The sequence below is a fragment of the Stegodyphus dumicola genome, chromosome 1 (assembly GCF_044657685.1).
Source record: "Stegodyphus dumicola isolate Sdum_Otavi_A_Nest chromosome 1, ASM4465768v1".
Lineage (NCBI taxonomy): Eukaryota > Metazoa > Arthropoda > Arachnida > Araneae > Eresidae > Stegodyphus > Stegodyphus dumicola.
The window spans coordinates 111,409,312-111,431,185 of NC_140768.1; the positions used below are offsets into that span (position 1 = coordinate 111,409,312).

The following is a 21,874-nucleotide window of genomic DNA, read 5'->3' on the forward strand; positions in this document are numbered from 1 at the left end:
GAGTCCAAACGATTCCAGATCTCAGGATTTTGTAGTGTAATAGTGTATAACTGCTGTATATAGAAAATGCGTCTCTCATTTGTAAGGATAAATGTATTTAAAAATTAAGTTGCTTTGTTTTACCCCGTTTCAGCCATTTGGTCACAATCAGTCACAAGCAACCATATTAGAAGAAAATACCATCCTAAAAGCAACAGAAGTGGAATTTCCCGCCAAACCTGTAGTTAGTATTGAGGCCAAGGTATGTTGTCTGTAACATTACAATACTTAATTTTGAAAATTTAAAGATCCTTGTTGTGTATTTTAATGGTGTGTTGTGTGATTACTCCTTAGATTTATTTTTATGTTTAACATTTCAGCTGCACACATTGTGGAATACACATTTTGTAACTTATCATTTTCTGCAATCCTATTTTCATTTTTTGTTGTTTCTGCCTCACTCTGTATTGAAGCAGTATGGGGCGTTATTTATCCATTGCAGTTATTTTGGGAAGTATTGACTCTTTGAAAGCCAATAATATCTTTAAATATATTTTAGTCACATTTGAAATATGAAATTCCACACAATAAAAAAATTGGCATAATTTTCAGAATTTGCAGCTCAAAAAAATCTATTGAAACATGTTTCATATATTGCATTCTGTGAGTAAGAAAAAATTAAGTTTGTTGTTACTCCCAGAACGCTGGCAATAAATATCTGGTTGTAACGAAAATTTTCCGCCAAAAAAACGTTCTTAATAAAGTTAGGAGGGGGAAAAAACATAAAAACACTACCTTTAGTGCAGTTAGTAATCACCACCCAAATCTATGAATTTATGCCAACATTTTGGTAGTTTATCAAAGCCTTCAGCCCAGTAACTTGGCGGTGAGTTCAAAAACAGATCAGCCTCATTTCGGATGTACTGTAGAGAATAGAAGATAGCACCAGCTAGATGTAGCTGCAGATGTAAAAAAGGTAGAAGTCGGAAGGAGTGATGTCGGGGGCTCTATTGTGGGTGTGGCAAAAGATCCCATTCGAGTCTGTATAGAGTCCAGCTGGTGAATGCAGACATATGTGGTCTTGCATTTTCTTGATGGAACATTACTTTTTTGTGCCGGAACTCAGTTCGATGTTTTTCTTGACAGAAGTGTCAATACGGACTAGCATCTCGCTGTACATCTTATACTTTCAAGGGTTTTACCTTTTTCCAATTCTCTTTGCAAATAATACCACAGCAGTCCCACCAGATATAAAGCATGATTTTTTTTTTTTGTTAGTCAAATTGTGCTTTGCGATACTGCTGATGGGCTCACCGGGTGCAGACCAACTATCTATTCGGGCTATGTTGTAGAAGTAAATCCACTTTTTATCACAAGTCAGGATTCGGTCCAGACTTTTGTACTGATACTTGAGCAGATTAGTGCAGGCCTAAAGCACGTCTGTCCTATCTGCTTGAGTCAGCTCCTGCGCCACCCAGTGATTAAACTTGTACATCAAGTTTATGCAATGCATAGCGCAACTAATGGACATGGTACTAATGGCAAGCTCCTTAGTAAGTGCTCCAGTATTTGCATACTGATCTTCTTTAAGAGGTTCTTGCAGGTGGGCCTCATCAGCATCAGTAGGCCAGCCAGACCGCTCTGCTTTTTTAATGTCATAGTCCTCGTTTTTGAACTTTCGGTACCAAACCTTCACACTGTCATATGATACAACATTAGTACCTAAAGCTGTAAACATGATTTAGTTTTTTTTTTTTTTTTTTTTTTTCTGATTTTTTGCAATTAAGTGATGGTTCTAATCTGCAGCATGGTAGTTCGATTTCAGACACCTTCAACTTAATGAAACAGATATTTTTTTACAAATTTCACAACACGACGTTTCTAAATCAAGTCTTTCTTTCAAATGCCAAAAAATCGTTTGACTAAATGGGATTTAACACGCCAACACGAACTGTTTGCGCAGTTGATATTTGCGGTGGTGGGAAACTTTCGACAAAACCCTGATAAGTTGTTTTAAGTTGATTCTAAACAGGGCTAGTTCTAGCATTTTCAACACCTTAGGTGATCACTTGTCTCTGCCCCATACCTATTCCATATATCAATATTTTCAACTAAAATATATCTTTAATTAAAAACTAATTAAAGATATATTTTAATAATCACTAGTAAGTAGTAACTAAGTAATTTTTTTCACTTGTAGTCTATTGTAAATGAATTCTATGTGTTATTTTCTGTTGATATAAATGCAAAGAAATTCAAATGTTCTCTACTTAAACATGATCTCAACATGACAAGCTTAGTAACCTTCAGCTTATAAAAACTTCTTCATATCTAATAATACTAAAATTGCCAAAAAATGTCTCAAAATCACTCAAATATATCTTTTAAGCCATACATACAGAGGCTGTTCACACATTTTTTAGACAATGTATATTGTATTCACAAAACTAAATTACATAAAATTCTTGTGTTTTAAATGTTCTATTTGACATCCTTTATTCTGAACTTTCTTTCGACACCGCAATTTCCAGGATAATAATGCCTTTTGAAGTGGCAGAAGAGGTATTCTATCCCATTCCTCCTGAACAGCTTTCCAGAGTCCTGTCAAAGTTTTGGGGTTTCGGGACAACGTTTGGATAATGCAGTTTTCAGACGAGCAAATACTACATTTAGTAAGGAATTATAGGCCAAATAAAATAAAAACATCTGCCCTGAAGGTAAGGATAGTGCTGACAGATCAACTTCCAATTCATTGCACGGTGCCGCAGCATTAAAGATAAAGATAAACAAAGTATGCATATTTCTCTTCGGAAAGAGCGTAAATGTAGCCTTCGAACTACTGCTTTGTTAAATTCGCCATTTTGAATAAAAAGAAAAGCACAAAAGTCGGAAAACACAAAAATCCATAAGTGACACATCAGGAGATTTAGTAGGGATATCAGTGAAGGGTATGGACTGGATATCAGTTTTTTGTTCCATTTCTTTTAGGAAATTTACAGTGGATTTTGATGTGTAACTACTAGCTTTGTCCTGATGGAGTCTCACAGATTGATGGCACTCTGGGTAAAGCGATGGTATTTCATTCAGAAAAATTAGCCATAAAATATGTTCCTGATAGTATTTAGAGTTAATCTTGATTTTTTTTTTTTTTTTTTTTTGCACTCTTTATTTTTAACTTACCATTATAAGAAAAACCAGCAACAATCACGAATCCCTTAGAAAAACTTTCTTTCGATTCTTTGAACCGTGTACTTAAATTTTTCTCCCCTTTTATGATAATAAATAGCTCTTTTTTTGTTACAATCATTTAAATACACCCATGCTTCATCTATTGTGACAATTGTTTTCCATTTTTCTTTGGATAAGTGTTTCTCATATAGAATTCTGCAGCGTGTTCTGCGTTGAGCGATATGCTTTGGAAGAAGACGATGCACATTGCGTTATTTCGCTTTCTTAAGATTTAAATCAACGTTTATCATTTTGTTTATGGTGGACACCGAGCATTTGAATCATTTTGCAACTGTCCTTTGACTAGGGGTATTTTCTTTTAACATTAAACAACGTACCTCTGCAATAGTTGAAGATGTCCGTTTTTTCCTGGGATACTTGTTTGGAATTTTTGTCCCACTTGAGGCTCCAATTTGATGTTTGTTTCCTTTCTTGTTGATGATATTAGCTATCGAAGCTTTAGATATCACAAAACTATGACTCTCACATCGTTTTTGGATAACGGAGTATGCATATTTCTCTTCGGAAAGAGCGTAAATGTAGCCTTCGAACTACTGCTTTGTTAAATTCGCCATTTTGAATAAAAAGAAAACTTTCAAGCCACAGATGATAATTTTGACTTTTAAAAACATAGTACAATTGCAATTATTTCTTTTGCAGCAAAAAATTTTTTATTACCGCTTAAAAAAATCGTCTAAAAAATGTGCGAACGGCCTCTGTATTTTGGTTATTTTAATCATTTTGTAAAAGGTGTATGTGTATCTAGGAACAACTTCATTTTTTGTTTTGCCGCTCAATAAATGAGATCTTATTAATTATTGCACAATTTTATGATAATCTCTTCAGATTTAATGTAAGATTTAATATTTTACCTCTTTTGCTGCACCAGAGATGTTCTTTATGGTGCACTGGCAAGACATAAATGAGACTGGCAGAAATGCTCATATAATTGCATAGGAGAATTAAAGAATAATTAAGAGTTAACTTCTTGTAGGTCAAGAAAGCAGATTTTGGGGCACTGCATGCTATGGGGCACTAAGGCTGTTGTGCCACTGAGTTTAGTTTGACGTCTTGTATGAACGGTTGAGAATTGGTTTGAAGTTGATTATTCTAAGTATTTGTACATTGAAATAATAGGTTGTAGATGGAGTGAAATCTTGTTTTGCTGTCCACTAAAATTCTAAAAAATAGAAGTGTGTAATTTTAATAATTTGGTTGCAACAAGCAAATGATAAACAATTATCTAGTGATAAGGTGAGGCAAAAGCATTAAAAAAATTTGAAATGATAAAACTGCCAGTTTTGCAGTTGTAACAAGGTTCCATGTTTGAGTGTGTAGGGGTTTGGTAGCATTAAAATTCACTAACTGTTATTAGGCACTAAATACAATAATAATGTACATGCTGTTTTTCATAGAGAAAGCAGTCTTTTTTTTCATAGAGCAGCATAAGTCACCTTAGCAGGAAAGAATTATAGTTATTGAATTTTGTTTTCTGTGGTTTACTTGTAAATCTTTGTTGTTATATTTCATAAGAAAGAAGATTAAAAATTGCTATTCTTTTATTCATTAGAAAAACTCTGCAATCTATAATAAAATTGAAAAACTTTTTACTGTGTGTATTCTCTTCTTTGAGGAAACATGTTGTATTTGTTATTTCTTGAAAGTAATTAGCTGTTTCTTGTGTACATATTGTTTCTAGTTGCTAAACTCAATGCAGAATGTAAATACAAAGTTATATGAAATATATTTTTTCCCCTTTCTCTAGAATTTCATTCGGAGGTGCCTACAATATAGGAAAGAAGATCGAATAGATGTTATTTCACTCTCAAGCGAAGATTATTTAAAACCTAATTACTCCAAACACAGTCGACAGTCCAGTGCCTCTCTGGACAAAACATAGCCTTGTGTTCTAGTTACTAAGTCTCTCTTTGGAATGTGTGTACATAGCCTTCTGCGTTCTTGGACCACGCTGAGGGTGTTGCGGCTCAAGGTTGTCTGCTGCTTAATCTGCATTGTTAAAAACTGTGTCCTCACTTTTCGACAGCAATCCCATTTTCCGAGGAAAGTGCACACAACCTCGTGCTGAATTCTTTGCTTCATTCCTTGTTCCTAAATCACTCGGAGTCTGCCAAGGAAGTTAGTGGGGGGGAAAGATGTTGCTGTGATAGGCTGGTGTGGTTGAAAGACTGACACATCCACACACATACATTATAATTATATATATATAAATTATATATATAAATAAGTATATGTATAAAAAAATACTGTGGACTTGAAACAAAATGGCAAAACTGCAACATTTTGGCTCGTAATTGAACTTGTTTTGTTATTTCACTGCCAGGGAATTTCCGTTTCTGGCAGTGCTGTTGTAAGTAGTATGTAAACTAATAAAAGAGTATGGTTCAGAAGTGTAATTGTGTTTGAATGTCTGTTGATAGCCCGGTTGTGAAAGGTTTAGCAGTACATGGATTTTTGAGCCAGTGTTTGTACGTTCTGATGAAAGCTTAACTATTCCATGCTTCCAGAAGTAGTTATTAAAAAGGGCTTTCTACTACTTCCTCCTTGCAGTGCTGTTGTGTACAGTTAAGGTCATGATGTCAGTGAAAATATAATAATTTGTGAGTTAAAATATGTTCTTTGTTAATGCAAGTGATTATTCCCCTCATCATCACAGTAAATGATTCGTTTTTCGCTTATTTTTATACTGTCAATTGAATAATTGTTTCTTTTCATTTAGAAATGGTTCATATAATGTAATAGAAGTCTGTATTGTTGTGTGAAACAGAGCCAAACAAATGAACTTCATTTTTAAATTTCTTTTTTCATTTTTTAAAAACAAATAAATTATAGTAGATTGTAGTAGCTTGTGATTTCTAGTCCTTTGCATCTGAAATAAACTTGTAGGTACAAAATTTATGATAAGTTACCAAGTAAAGACTTGTTCCTGTGTTGTACGTAGAAGAGTAATCTGGTTATGTATTTTTCAATTCCCCCCCCAAATGTTTTCAGCATTTATTAAAGATCCAGAATGTAAAGCAAATTTAAATCCATTGTTTATTATATGTAACTCCAATGCAGGAAATATTTCATCATTAGTAAATACTTTGTAATATGTGGTCCATATATGAGTTATGTTTTTAATTTTTTTATAGTGTATTACAGTTTCCTAAATTGCTTAGTTAGCTGTATGGTATTTTGTTCATAATAATTATTAAAGTAAGTTCCAAATTAAGCAAAATTCAACCCTAACCATTTATTTTAGTTAAAGCTGTAAGCATGTTGGGGAAGTCTTGAGACACTGATTCCCACAAAACTGCAGATTCATCATAATATGAAAGGCAATACCAAATACCAGTTCTAAAGAAATCAAAAATTAGTTGCAAGAAGTGGTTAAGATCAGTAAAACATGCTGATATCACTTTAAAGGTATCAAAAATTTCAAAATAGGAATTTGCATAAAATAAGTGAAATATGTTGTTAGTTTTGAAGTTAGTTAAGTGAAATATGTTGTTTGAAATATGTTGACAAATGTGCATATTTCACTTTAGGCAAATTTATGTTTTTCTTTAAAAGAATCAAAAACTGCATACAGCAAATAAAATATCCAGACAAATGTGCATGTTTTCTAATTTTAGTCCAATTCCTGTTGTTGTAAGAGCTATTCTACCTGCAGATTATGCACAACACTATGTCGTATTTTCCCAGAACAACTCAAATTCCAAACCAACTTGTAATATCACGTTTCAATTTCTTGGAGTAATTACTAAAATAGCGATGTGTTTTAACTCAAAATTACTGAGTTAGCATTTCTGGATATTATCAGAGCTTTTGATAAAGTCTGGTTGAATAGAAGGTTTAATTATTTCTTCATAGAGCAAAATTATTCTGCTCATGATTAGACTATGTCAGTGTAATTTTCAGAGAAGCTACCTTCTGATTGCATCTGGGATAAAGGCCTTATTTTTTAAATTCTATCTTCAAGAAACAAAATTATTCTGCTCGTGGTTTGTATTTTGTCTGGTAATTCTGAAATGACAGAAATGTCTTTTTTTAATGAAAAGATTACTTAAAGAGCAAAATTATTCTGTTTGTGATCTGTGTTTTAGTAATGTAATTTTGAAAGGAATGAAAGGGGTTTAAAAAATGTGGATGAAGGCATAATAATTTTTTATGACTCATGAAACATTTTGAAGCATTTACACAAATGCTTCAAAAACATTTCATGAGTCATAAATGTTTAATATGTATATACTTATAATTAAGAGTTAATTTATAATAATTAATTGTTAACAGTTTTATATACTTTTATTTATTATTACTTCCTTATTCAACTATTTTCTTCTTGGAATCTCCTTTTCTCATAGTAACTATATAAAATATACATCACAAAAAGTCCGGAGGAAATTAAGAAGTTTGGAAAATTGTAATCTCTTCCGTTCAAGAAACAAGAATATTATGAAACAAGAATATTGAGAGAATTAAGTATAAGTATTTTCTTCAAAGAACATAAGTATTCTATTCAAAAATTTATCTTTTGGTAAAATGATTTTGTAATGGAAATCTCTTCTTTCTAAGAAAGAATCTATTTTGTTTGCTTATATTTTTTTGGGTGGGGTGTTAGTATAGTATAATTTCAGAGATGCTAATAAAAATCTCATTTCTTGAAGGAGCAAATGTATTCTGTTCATAATTTGTCTTTTAGCAGAACAATTTTGCTCTTTAAAGAGGACAGATCCATGTCAGATGCTTTCTAAGTACTTTTCTGGAAAGTAAACAGTAGTGTGTGTGAAGTTGAATTTTGCTTAATTTTAAATTCAAGGTGGCATACTTCTCTTAATCTATTAAAATTGTTGAGATTAGGATAGTATGATTTAATCAATTACTTAAAAATGCATCTGTAATCACCATGAAATTTCTTAACTATTGACTACATTAATGTTTAAATAATGATAAATCATTTAAAAATTCTGATTTGTATTAGAAATTTTTGTCTTATTTTTCATATTTTCTTATTTAATATCTAACAGTCTTACTTATGGTAATATTAAAATCAGTTTGTTATCAACATTATCACAATTTATCATTTTTCTTCAAAAGTTGCACATAATATTACAGCAAAACATGAATTCTGCACATTAAGATTACTATGCTTGAGAAGAAAAATATCTTGTTATAAAAAGGCATAATTGTTAATTCTTTACTTTTTGTTAAAATAACTTCTGGATTAGTTTACCTGTTTTAGAAGAATTCCAATGAGCTGCATAAAATAGTCATTTTGAAGTGTTGGAATGTACAATGAATTCTTCTCACCATTCTTTATTGTATAAATTGACTCTTTCTTAATTAGTTGCTTGAAATTAATCAGTGTAAATTCTCATTCTCTATGCATTTTATGAAAACTTTATATCTTCATTTGTCTCAGGTAGTCAGTTATAATATAACTGAAAAACATTTTTTTGTGTGTTCTTGTTGCCAATTTTAATATTAGGGTACTTTTATTTTTAATGCTGGGCACTCAGGTGCTGTGAAATAAGGCTATGTGTGTATTTTCTATAACTTTATGTGCAATTAGTACGGCTTTTAATTATTTGTAGTAATTTTAATTTTATGTCTTTTTACTGCACAGAGCTAAGTGGTATAAGATGAATTAAAACTAGGGTAGTATTTTTATCTTGGTGTGAATTTCCTTGATTCATTTTGTTAATTTAGAGTATTTTCTGATGTTTGACAAACTTTAAAATTTTCTTTAAATATTCAATAAATCTGTAAATTTGAGTTTTTTCCCCTTGCAAATTATTTACTTAATTTCTGTTAGAATTGCCATATTATTTTTCACATTTAAATAACTATTATACTTTTTTCAGTTGAAATTTGTGTGAAAAACATACTACACAGTAATCTTGTTTAAAATATAAATCAGAATTTTGAACCTCTAGTTTTATTAGATTAGAGAAAAATTGTCATTTTGAAAAGTGACAAATTTCTCCCTTTTTTCCGATTCAGGTAAATGGAAATTTTGATGTCATATAATAGGTTTATAAATCAACATCACTACAGTGGAACCATAAATCTGCACATATATTGTTCAAAAATACAAATTCATTTGCTATATTGATAGATTGCTTTGTGCTCAGGAATGGGTTTCTGAAGTCACACAGGACACAGTTTTAACAGGGTTCGTAGTGGTCCTTATAAGTGCTCATAAGTCCTTATATTTGAAAATAAAATATAAAGGCCCTTATAGGTGCTTACTTTTTCTTTTCTTTAAAGCCCTTATTTTTTTGTTTTTAGTGCTTATTTTTGCTTTTAGTGCTTTTGAAAGCGCAATTTTTCCCCGTACCAAAGCTGAAACTAAATAAACAACTTTGCTTCCTAATAAAAATGGAATGTCAGATGGTGAATCATACTCCCGGAAATAGCTTTTCCCCTTTTCTCTGCATTAACATAACCTTTGGTGTGTGCAGAGAGTACAGACAGGTGCCCGTCATTCTGTTGGTCAAAGAATTGTGAAAGCAGTAGAAAATTCCGGTACATTCGGCATTCTTTTCCTCCCACCCAAATACTACACACGTTTGAATTTCCATCAAGATCTTAATAATTTGCATTATCGTTCCGCATGGTCAGTTCATATTTGTGTTTATTATGATCGTTATGCTTATATTATGAGCATATGTATGAATGTTTATAATAACATAGTTGCAGTAACTCCTGAAGTATAGTAAACTTCCAAAAATGGTTGTGTTTTAACGCAGATTAGCTTTCTAATTAATGATATTCGGAATGGCTTAACTAAAGGGAAAGTAATCGAATAGTCAAAATAGTTTCATTTTTTTTGGCCAATACATCATTATACAGTACGAAGGTTGGGAGGTTCTCCCCTTTCTCCGCAAAATCTCGACTATTGAAACTGTTACAGTTTGCTGCAAAACAAGCAACGGACTTTTTTTTTTTTTTTTTTTTTTTTGTTGTTGTTGTTGTTGACACTTTCCAATCTGGATTGAATAGGACTAAAAGTTCTGCGGTCTACCAACCCAAGCGAAGAATGATTCTATTCTGGAAATGTAACGCAGTCTGTTGAAAATTAGAATGAAAAACACCCCAGAGTGGTCTCTTTCTTTTCCTTTATTTAGTTCTTTATTCCCCCAATACTGGCAGTTGTTGAATCCGATTGCGTAATATCATGTAGGAAGAATTATGGCGCACATATTGTGCAATAACGTTTGCGATATTTTGCAGAGATATTAATTTTGATGTTCGGTCCAAGATTTGTTTATGAACACTTAAAAGAGTTTTACTGTGCTTGCTAAGCAGAATATTTTTCTGTTCCGTTGGTTTGTTTTTATATGATGCACATATCGAAATGTCCAAAGCATTTATTTAGCGGAAAAATGTAAAGAACGGCTACAGTCTATCCCCCCCCTCCGCTCCTCTTTTTAAAGTTATGCTCAACTGTCCGAATATTCACCAAATTTTTAAGTATGCGTGTAATTAAGCTTTTACTGTTAAAGGATGACTGCATGAAGCAAACTTCTGTCTTCTAATGTCAGAAATGTTCCTCTTTTTTGCTTAAATTACTTTGCTTGCAATATCTGTTAAGGGAAAACTGATATACGATGAAAATTTAGAAAATATTCAGAATTTAGATTTAAATTAGTTAAATATCAATATGAGTGGAAAAATAAATTGTATTTATTATTAAGTTCCAAGCGAATAGAATAAATATGCCTTATTATTATTTATTTCCTCTATTTTGAACTGAAATTTCATCATTAAATCTTGTAATCTAGTTTAGTTCTGCATAGTTTTTTTCCCCTCTCATTGTAAACAAGTTCTGTAAATTGAACTGTTATTTAAAATTAAAAAAAAAAGTAATTATTTTCCATGGTTGAGGTAATGCTTATTCTCTCTTAATAAATGCTGCATTTCTCATATTTTAAATTACGAATCTAATTTTTGAAGTTATTCAGTTGTGTATAATGTAATTAGACAGGTGCTTATTTTTTTTCTTAAAATGTGCTTGAAAAGTACTTATAGGTGCTTATTTTTTTAACTAAAATGTAGCTATGAACCCTGTTTAAGGGACTTATGTTCCGAAGAAAGCAGAATCATTCTCCAGAATAAAAAAATGCAGTGTAAAAAGTACAAAGTAATACATACTCTTGTCTTAAAATGAGGGGCTCTAAGAGCTATCTGTTTGATAAATTGACCAGTAATTATGCCAAAAGAAATGGGTACTATATGCGTATTATAATTTTGCACATTGCAGTAGCCACTGGTAATTCTCCCTACGTCGAACAGTCTCAATAATACCATAGATGGACCACCTTCAGGATTTTTCATATCTCAGTCATCTAACTCAAGCAGCAATCTCAGTTTTTTATACCTATGTAACATGCATTTCTGCATCTCATTCTAAAATAATGCCCCTGTCTTAAGTAGAAATTTTTATTAATTGATTTCTAATGCAGCATCATGACCTACGGCCTAAATGAGAACTATCATGCAGCAATCATTGGTAAATTTTTCTCAATTAAATGTATATTGAATCTTTAAATGCATTTTTCTTGAAGCAAGTTTTGTATATTTGGGATTTTAAAATGCTGCTATGCAGGCAACAAGAAAAGTCTCAGAAAGTCTTCTTTTACAAATATGTAATATATTATACAGTGTGCATTAAAATATTAATCCTCTGCCTCAAAGTAATTTCCAGAATATTTCATGTAAAATTCCAAGTCGTGAAAATTTTGTTAAATTTCAAACAATTTCTGAATGAATTTTGATTTCTCCCCTCTTAAAATAAAATTACTACCCTAATTATAACATATATTTCAAATTTATGGAATTAAATGTCTGTAGCAAAATTTACTTATTTTAAAACTTGGAAATTGTTTTATGTAAGAGATCATTTTTGTGGATTTCCTCTTCTGTAGTATAATTTCAATAGGAATGAAAATTGCATATTGCACTTTGTTGCTGTACATACATAATCATAATAAAAATTAATTATATAGAAGACATAAATTAACTTAAATAGTAATGGTGGTTATCAAGTAAAAATCAATCTTATCATTTAGAAAATATTGATTTCATTTTGAGTGAAATTGGTTTTTAGTATATCTGAAATGTCATATAAATCTTTTATTATCTCCTTTAAAAATGATTTATTGTCATATTTACCATAAAGTTATACTGAAAATATAACTTTGTGAAATTACTATAAAATAAACGTGAATACTATAAATCTTTTGAAAATTAATATGCATGGTGAAATTTATAATATATAACTGAAATGCAAATTATTATGAAACTATAATGAAATTATAATTAAATGAATAATAATAAATGGAATAATAAGAGGTACAATTTTGGAGTTAGAGATTCATTTAAATATACATACACATATGTGTATTTTCAATGAGTGTTGATTTTTATGAAGTATATTTTGAATAATGTGTGCATGTATGGGTGTTTGCTTATATTGTTTTATGAGTTCTAGTTAATATTAAAGTCAGGCATGCTGCATTTTTATTGTAAAGTGTATTTCCAGTTGTTCACCATTCCAGTTGTATCATTTTAATTTTACAGAGTATCTATAGCAATGGTTTTCAAACTATTGTGCATGTACATACTGAGGTGTATGATATGCATGAACTGCTGTCAAGGAAAAATTAGCAAAATGGCAATAGTTAGTCACTGCTGAAATTGTAATACAACTACGAGAATTTTTCCTCTTCTTTAGTTATTGAAGAAATTTATTAATAGTTGATAAATTGTTTTCCCCTAACATAAAAATTGCCTATTAAAGGTTTCTTTCTTAATATTTTTAAAGTATCAGACATAAGATCTGTATTAAACCATGCGGTTCCACGGAAAAAATCTTGAAGTAGAATCTTTCTTGAAATAACATTAAAAGTTATAGTTTCTAAAAAAATAAACAATGTTAGTAAAAGAAATGAAGAAAATGGTGTCGATACAATAATGATTGTCAGTAAATTTATGTATTATTGCATTACATGTAGAATTCTTTAGACAGTTTTGCCATCTTTGAAATATTCTTATGATATTTTATAGTAAATTAAAAATTACTTGAATAATTTGCAGGATAGTCATAAGTATTTTAAAATTATTATTTGTAGAAAATATTTTGAGGTTTGCATTGACATTTTTCACTTTCTGTTTGAGGAATCTAAGCTGATGAAAGAAGTTTGGAAACTATTAGTCTGTAATCTTAAATATAAAAAGTGAATTGAAATCTTGCATTGCATTAACTGTCAACATTTACTCATTACACATAAAATGTACTTATTTTTCATATTATATCATGAATTTACTATTGAATATCAATTGTATATGCTTGTAAAGTTTTATTGCTTAGGCTGATTTTATTTTATTAAATTTTGAAAAATAAAAATGTTTTTAAAATTGAAAGCGCAAGAGAATATATTTCAAAATTTTTGCTTTTTAAAAAGTAAAAATTTGCTTTGAATTTATGTGGTTAGAAGTATTCTGATGATTTTTTAAATCTAATTGTTAGAATAAATCGGGTTTGTTTCCAAATTATTTTATTAAAATCAAGAATTTTTTTTATTACAAGAATTTCTATGCTTATTAAATGATACTGTAATCATGCTGATTGCTGTTCTCACATGAATTGTTTTCTCAAAGCAGCTTAGCATTTTTTAGCTATTTATTATGGATATGCAATATATAATTTATTTCAAAGTAAAATTGTTGAATGAAATTTTAAAAACTACATTTTTAAAACTTTATTATTTCGGTATGAACATGCTACAAGCATAGTTTTAATTTTAGATCATTTGTAATTTTTAAGTGCAGATATAAATTAAGAAGACCAACTTGAGTACTGATTGCAAATTTCACAATAATATGCAGTTTATCTTCTACTTTTTAGGTAAGGCAGTTTTTAATTCTTTAATAAAATAATGTCAACTAACAGAATCAATCGTATACTGCAGAAGGAACACTTTCTTCATTGTTTTCATGCTCAGGAAAAACAAATTCATCATTATTACCCTTTTGACACAATTCCCCCTTCCTCCCAGTTAATTTTTTTTTTTTGCCATTTTGAAAGTTATAATATTAACACCACTGAAATGTAAAACTACAAGCAACTGAAGTTTAGCTATAAATTATAACATATTAATTCTATCTCTATTAGTGTAACTGAAAGGAGGGCTTTTAATTGTTAAATTGTAAAATTTTAGTGATTGTATCTTTTTCTGACCAATAGACATTATATTAGTTAGATAAAGGAACAGCGTATTATTAGATATGCAGTGAATATTATGTAATGTATGTCTTTAAATTTTTGGATACTATATTAACTAGTTTTAATATTTTTTTTAAATGACCTCAAAATGACACATTAATTAATTTTATTTTAAATTATTTTTATGAATATGGTTATTTACCTGCATTTGATTATGTATTGTTAAAACATCTTTTAAGGAATGTGTTATGAATGTACATTTTTAATGAAGTTTCCTAAGCATATCTATAGGCAACTAATGAACACTTCATAAAGATTAAATTTAATACAACTTTCTGAAAAATAGTAGTATGGCAATTTTCAGTAGAATTCTATAGTTGAGCTTTGTATCCTACAAGCATTTTCACTTAATTATGCCCTTATTATTCTTGTGAGACAAAATTATATTTCACATTAATTCTCTGACTGCTCAATTTGTGGACCGAAATCGCTTCAAAAATTGTGTTTTTTTTTTTTTTTTTTTTTTTTTTTTTTTTTTTTTTTTTTTTTTTTTTTTGCAAATTTTAAATCTATATATATTGGAGAATTGAAAAATGCATTTTTTCTTTCTAGAAAATATTTTTATATGGATTTTTATCATGAGAAACTAAGTTGCCAGAAATACCAATTTTTAAATGTTATCACCAAAAAAAAATTTTTTTAAGTAAATTTCAGTCGAATTACAGTTAATTTCTATTTATTGCATAATATAAAAGGTAGAATTATAAAATTTAAGAAAATATAAAGCACTGAGGAAAAAATACATTAAAAATGCAGTTTAGTACGATAGAGTTCAAAACGGGGTTCAAGGCAAAGTCCATCTTCACAGTTTTTGCACGAGATTGAATAAATCTAATTAATAATCAATTTAATTATTAATCTAATCAAAAATCTAATTATTAATTCAATAATTTAATTACATAATCAAGATAATCGCTGAATGTTTTCGAGCGGCCATTTCTGTAAGAAAAAAGCAGCAAAATGTCATGTTTAAACGGTAATACCACGTGCCTTCAAACGCCCCAATTTAGCGGACAACTAACAATATTTGTTGTCCAAAATGTAAACTAAACATCTAATACTGTATATAATTTATTTCAGTGGTCAAATGGGGAAAAAACGGAATGCGCTCATCAATAAAGGAAGAAAAATACATGCCCGCGGAAATCGCAGGATGAGCAGCTAGAGGGTTAAGCAGTAATTAACATGCAGTTAAAAATTTCTTTAATCAATCATTATATAGCTTTATAAGTGAATTATATTAATGAAAGAGAAAGTATGTCATTAAATGCATCATGTAAATTTGAGTGTATTTCATTCGTATAAAAGTAATGACATAATTGTTATTTTGCTGCAAAAACAACAATAATAAATAATTTTTGAATGTTTACACAGCAATTATTTTAAGAGCATTCAGAAAGCATAAACTTTTAAATGTTTTTCAAATTTTCATTTTAAATACATAGCCATGTTCTTAAAAAAGTTTTTTATATTGAATAACTTTCACTTTGATTAGAATGTATGCACACAAATTGTAAGCTAACTCAAGGAAATAAAATTTACGTAAATAAAAAATTTTAATATTGGTTATAAAAAACTATGGCGCTTAGAAAGTTTAAATTTGGCTGAAAATTTTAAAAGCCTCATCATGATCTTCCCTTGGCCAAATTTATATTTCTTAGAGAAGTAAAAATTAAATTTGAAAGGAATTACATTAATAAATCTGGCAGTGTGTTCCTAGAAACTTGCTTGAACTGTATGGTGAAATGTGAATTTTGATTCTTCTTTTATTGAAATTTTTCTCTTCAAATATTAGGACAGCTTTCATAGTTCAGATTTCTAAAATAATCCATGTACTAAAATATTTTAATTTATTATTTGAGGTACAGTCTTTGAATGATATAAAAAATTGAATTTATAAATTAACGAGAATAGTTATCGATTGTGCTCATTAATTTACAAATGCGGTTACTATCATAGGATAAGAAATATTTGAAATAAATGCAGATTGTGTTTAGAACTGCCAAATATGTAAGAGGTGTGTGTATGAATAGTTTCTATATATATTTTCAAAATGAGCTAGATTATAAAATTAAACTAACTGCAATGTCTGATATTTTTATCTGTTCGAAAACATAATTTTTAATGTGATTTCTGTTAGCATCATTGGATTGTGAGTTAGTTATTTCTTTTGTAAATTTAAAAATTCGATTTTAACTGTGTTCTCTGTATTTTTGTGTACATATCTTTATTTATTTCTGTAATTGAATCCCACTTGCCATTTTCTTCCAATTTATGTTAATAAATTTTGTTTTGTAAAAAGATGTCAAGATGTGATTTTCATTTTAAATATGTAAAATATTCTGTCATATAACTTAACGGTGAAAAATGTTATATGTTTTAATTTCATCTTAGATATCTAAATAATTATATATACATTTACAAGAGGTAAAATGTTGCAAATATTTTGTGACTTCTTATTTGCTGTTAGGATCGTGTGTAAAACATAGTTTTAGAGCCATCAAATTAAATTAAATACAGAATAGGATTAAAATCATGCACTTCACTTTCGATTTGGTTCGCATGAAATAGCTCATATTTTGCGCAGTTGTATTTTTCACAAAATGATTGAACAATAATTGCTGCTTTTACAATTCTACAGGTATTAGAATACCATTGATGTTAGTTCTTGTTACAAAATTGTTTTCTTGAATCAGCTCTTACATTAAAAAATATTTTAAAATTATTATTATTAAAAGCTGAAGTTTGTGAGATACTAAACACATACATACTACTTTTAACACAATCATTTAATATGCAAAACACTTTCTGTTTTTTTTAAAAAAAAAGGTAATTTTTTATTTTTATTAGGTATGAGTTGCCTTTTTTTTATAGCTGTTTCATATTTAAATTTGATTATTATGCTTTTGGGGCATTCGTAAATGCAACAAGGTACTGGTCTTATCAGAACTGTAAAAGAAGTTAGATCAGTTGAATTATGTTATTGTGAGGTTTTTAATAAACATAGTTTAAAAGTCAGTATTCGGTATATTGAAAACTGTAATTATCATATCAAAGAAAAGTTTTGATTTATTTGTATGTTATCATTTTTTAATTTCTATTCATTATTAATTGTATGTGTGTGCTTTCTGATTCTTTCGAGTGAATGTTGTTTTATTCTCCATTAGTAATCTACACTGTTTGATTTTATCATCAAGTTGCTTTAAATTATTTAAAGCATTTCTTATGGCGAGAACTCTTCTAGCAAGAAAAGCAATTTTATACTATAAAAGTAAAATATAATATTGTAATATTTTTATTGGTTTTTAATGTATTCCAGTTATGAAAGAAAATATTTAGCTACTAGATATAGGCAATAAATTATGAAACAGATGACAATAATTTGTTGCATTTAATTGGAAATGTTAGTAAAAGTTGCATATTGAACTAGAAATTTTCAAGCATATTTATGAAAATATCCACATTTTTCTGTACCTTAACTATTTAAAATTTTTCCAAACCAGTTTAATCCACTCTAGAGCTGTTTTGCAAAAATTAATATGGGTCTGACATATGCTTGAACACTGGTATTTAGTGTGAATAAGTCACATAGTCCAGTTTTCAGTTCCAAAATGTCTCGAATAAGTTTTATTCTGCACATGAACATGTATCAATATATATATTTTTCCCATGAAGACACAGAAAAGTACATATATTTCAAATGATTGTTATTCTAATTTGAAGAACACAGTTTTTAAAATGATTGTGTTTTCATAATTTTTATTTTGAATCTAAACTCAATCATGTTTATTTCATGTCCTCTGATGTATTGTAACATCTGTTTGCATATTAGGTTTTCTATCTACCAGTCTTATTTTATTCCTGACCTTCTGATTGGGCTTTAGATGCTAAAATTACGTATATATTTCAAATATTGATGAAATTATTCTTTCTCTGCTTAACTTTTTAAATCCCAAATATGATGTACATATTTTGTAGTTTTTGCTAATCATTTAAATCTTTCTATCTGTTTAAATCTGCTTTCTCATAATTAACATCTAAGTAACTTTCTCTATTTTATTAATGTAGTGTAATCCTTAAGAAATCTAGAGCATGCCATAAAACCAGTTACTTTTATGCATGGCAAACACATATATGAATTAGTCTGTTATATTTTTCTTTATAGTCATTGAATTAGTCATGATCCAACTATTTTTTTAACATTTTAATTTATTTTATTATTATGTAGCACATGAAGGAATATAAAGAATTTCATTATCGTCTGTCTATCAAATAATTTTGAATCAAATTAACGAAAAATTTAATTATCTCAGCCTAATGTTCAGATTCAGAGTAACTACAACAAAATATGATGTTAGAGAAAAAAAATGAGGTAGTATAAAAGTGCAGACAGAAGGAGGAAACTGAAAACATTCTCTACTAGCATGGCCAAAAGAAATACAATTTTAAAAGTAGTATTACTCTAAATTCTAACCAAATAATGAACAAAAGAGTTGAATTCTCGAGTGCAAATCTCAAACGTACAATGAATAGATATAACCAAGAAGTTTTTAAAAGTATTTTATTTTTGCAAATTGATAAAGTCTTGTAGATTCGGATCTTACTTTTTTTAAATAAATCAGTTGTTTGGTTTTAAGATCTCCATGAGTCATCTGTATAAGAGATATTATATTTTATTACACATAGTAATGCTATGAATAGATATAACCAAGAAGTTTTTAAAAGTATTTTATTTGTGCAAATTGATAAAGTCTTGTAGATCCCCATTCGGATCTTACTTTTTTAAAATAAATCCAGTTGTTTGGTTTAAGATCTCCATGAGTCATCTGTATAAGAGATATTATATTTTATTACACATAGCATTATTAGTGTAATCCTAAATATTGTAATTCCTATTTTTCAAATAATATCCTTCATAAAATTTTAAATTCCTGATAGAATTTAGTTTTTACATAAAGCTTATTCTAGCTTTGTTTATATGCAATTAAATTATTATTTTATTATGTTTCTTGCCCATATTCCTTTAATAAGCCACTTGTTTACTGAGCTGCAGAGTATCCAAAAATTAATATTAGATTGCGGAAATCGTTTTAATTCTAATTAATTAATATTAGATATGTAAAATCATATTGGTTTTTGGAAAGAATAATGGGCAAGGTTTACACATTATATGATTATTATAGTAGTATATTATTATTTGGCATTATATGTGTTATTTTTAATATATCATCTTCTTTTTAGTGCAGTTTTTAAAGAAAATTATAAAAGAGAGTAAAGTGAAATTAACTCTCAGTACCTTTTATTTAATGTAGCACATATAGATTTAAAAAACAAAAATGTTTAGAAATGTGGGAATACAAAATATTATATTGCAAATAATTTTAAACTAAGTTTTTACTATTCATAGCTCTGAAATTTAAATTGTAAAACACACTATGATGTATTATGCAGAAGTGCATTTTTAGTAGTATTTTAGTATTTTAAACAATTAGTTTTCATCTGTGGCTTCCATTATGCATCTGAATCATTTAATTATTGCATTCTGTATAATTTTTAGAATGTATGATATTATACTCTACATGAATATTGTGGCAATTATTTTTCTTCTCTGTGCAGTAAATAAGATTTAAAGTATTTTATATATGAAATCACTGTGTATGGTTCATATGAAAATATTTATGATATACCATAGAATTCTGATTAATACTATATAGTTTCAATTTAAAATAAGGAAAGTTTCATCTTCATTTTATGTATAAATCATTGTTATGATCTTGGAAGCTGTGTATTCTGAGCAAAGATTCAAGACTTCCGATATCTGGAAAGTGTTCCTCTAGGAAATACTGGGACTTTTTGTGTTCCTCTCTTGTTTTTGTGAGAGACCCTTTATCCTTGTCATGTGAACTGAAATTCTTCCTTGTATATAAATAAAGCTTGTATATATGTAAGCTTCTCAAAATTATGAAATGAAAGAGTTGTTGAATTAAAGTTATGCCATGTGATTTCAGGTGCATGAACTTAGCTGACAACAGTAAATAAAGGACCCGTGTAGAAACTTCATGTATATCTCTTTTCTGAGTTTGCTTTTTTACAGTTGCTCATTCCACATGCAGTTTACATCATACCTGCCAACTTCATAATAGTAAAATTCAGAAGACTTTTGAAAAAAATGTTTAAAGTGTATAATAAGGAAATGATATATATGAGTGATCTGAAACAGAATATAAAAGATTAGATAAATTTTTTTAACATGGGGCTCTTTCATTATTTCTAACAGTAATTTTGGAAATGGGGCTTCATAACATTTATAAATTTGTTTGAATTCCACAACAGTGATATTCGTAAATCGTTGTACATAGAAGCCATTTAAACATCAGAAAGGAGAAGGGCAGGAATTTCAAATAATTTTTTTAATGTTATTTTAGTACATTATGATTATTGTGTACTTGCATATTATCCCATCATCTATGATGCCAAGCAACGCGATTTAGTTATGGGTAAGTGGGACGTAACAGAACAATCATAAGATTTGCACTTTCATTTGATGTAACCTCAATTTGTTCTCAATAAGCTATTTTTCATTTTTATGAGGAAGGATATAAATTAACTGTATTGTTGTATTTTTCTCCATACATTTTGAAAAAAAGGATAAAAATTTGAGATCTGTCTTCTACAGATACTAAACAGAGGATTATGTTCTACAAAGTTATGAGATCGTACCATCAAAAAAAGTTTGTATTGATAGACAAGACAGTAATGTATTGGAACTATTAACTATGAGAAGTTCGTATTCATAGCATTTTAAACAGAGCATCTGTTTTATTAAATAAAGAAGCTCCAAATTCCTTTAAAATTGTACAAGAATAACCGACGCATTTTTGTGGGTCCTCGCCAATTTTCATGGTGAAATGTATACTATGTAAGTACCTTTTAATGTTAATAACAATAGTATTCATTTAAAAAATTCTTGTGAAATTTGCAAATCACAGAATCAATATCCAGACCGGTTTTTAAATCACCCAAATGTGGATAAATTGCTAAGTCTGTGAGGGAAAAAAAGGAAAAGTCTCCACTTTGATATAATAAAAAGGAGGAATTCAAATAGTAACGCGAATATCTTCTAAAAATGTAGACGATGAAAAGGGAGTATGTAATCCTAGTATACGGTATAGTCGGGATTCAGCGACAGTATATGATGAGCAGTAAAAGGGGGACTAGTAAACGGTGTTGGTGTGTTGAGTTATGGCAAAGCACATGAGGGTTATCTCCCTAAGGGGAGGGATGCCTTCGTGGAGGACTTTCTAAGGGAAACTGGCTCGTATACACGTTACACATGGGGAAAACCACGAAAACGCCCGTTCGCGGGATTCGGACCGA

At 29.1% G+C, this 21,874-nt stretch overlaps 1 protein-coding gene across 13 annotated transcripts in view; it reads left to right on the forward strand.

Moving 5' to 3' along the window:
• The window catches only part of LOC118191118 (serine/threonine-protein kinase tousled-like 2), a 558,371-nt gene extending 537,814 nt beyond the window's left edge, over positions 1-20,557 (forward strand). For all 13 annotated transcript variants that reach the window (XM_085819358.1, XM_085819342.1, XM_085819346.1 and 10 more), the window contains 2 exons: positions 134-241; positions 4,973-20,557. In XM_085819358.1, coding sequence (XP_085675484.1) covers positions 134-241; positions 4,973-5,107 — 243 coding nt within the window. In that variant the 3' untranslated portion in view covers positions 5,108-20,557. The remainder of the gene's footprint in view (positions 1-133; positions 242-4,972) is intronic.
• Positions 20,558-21,874: the final 1,317 nt, after the last annotated feature.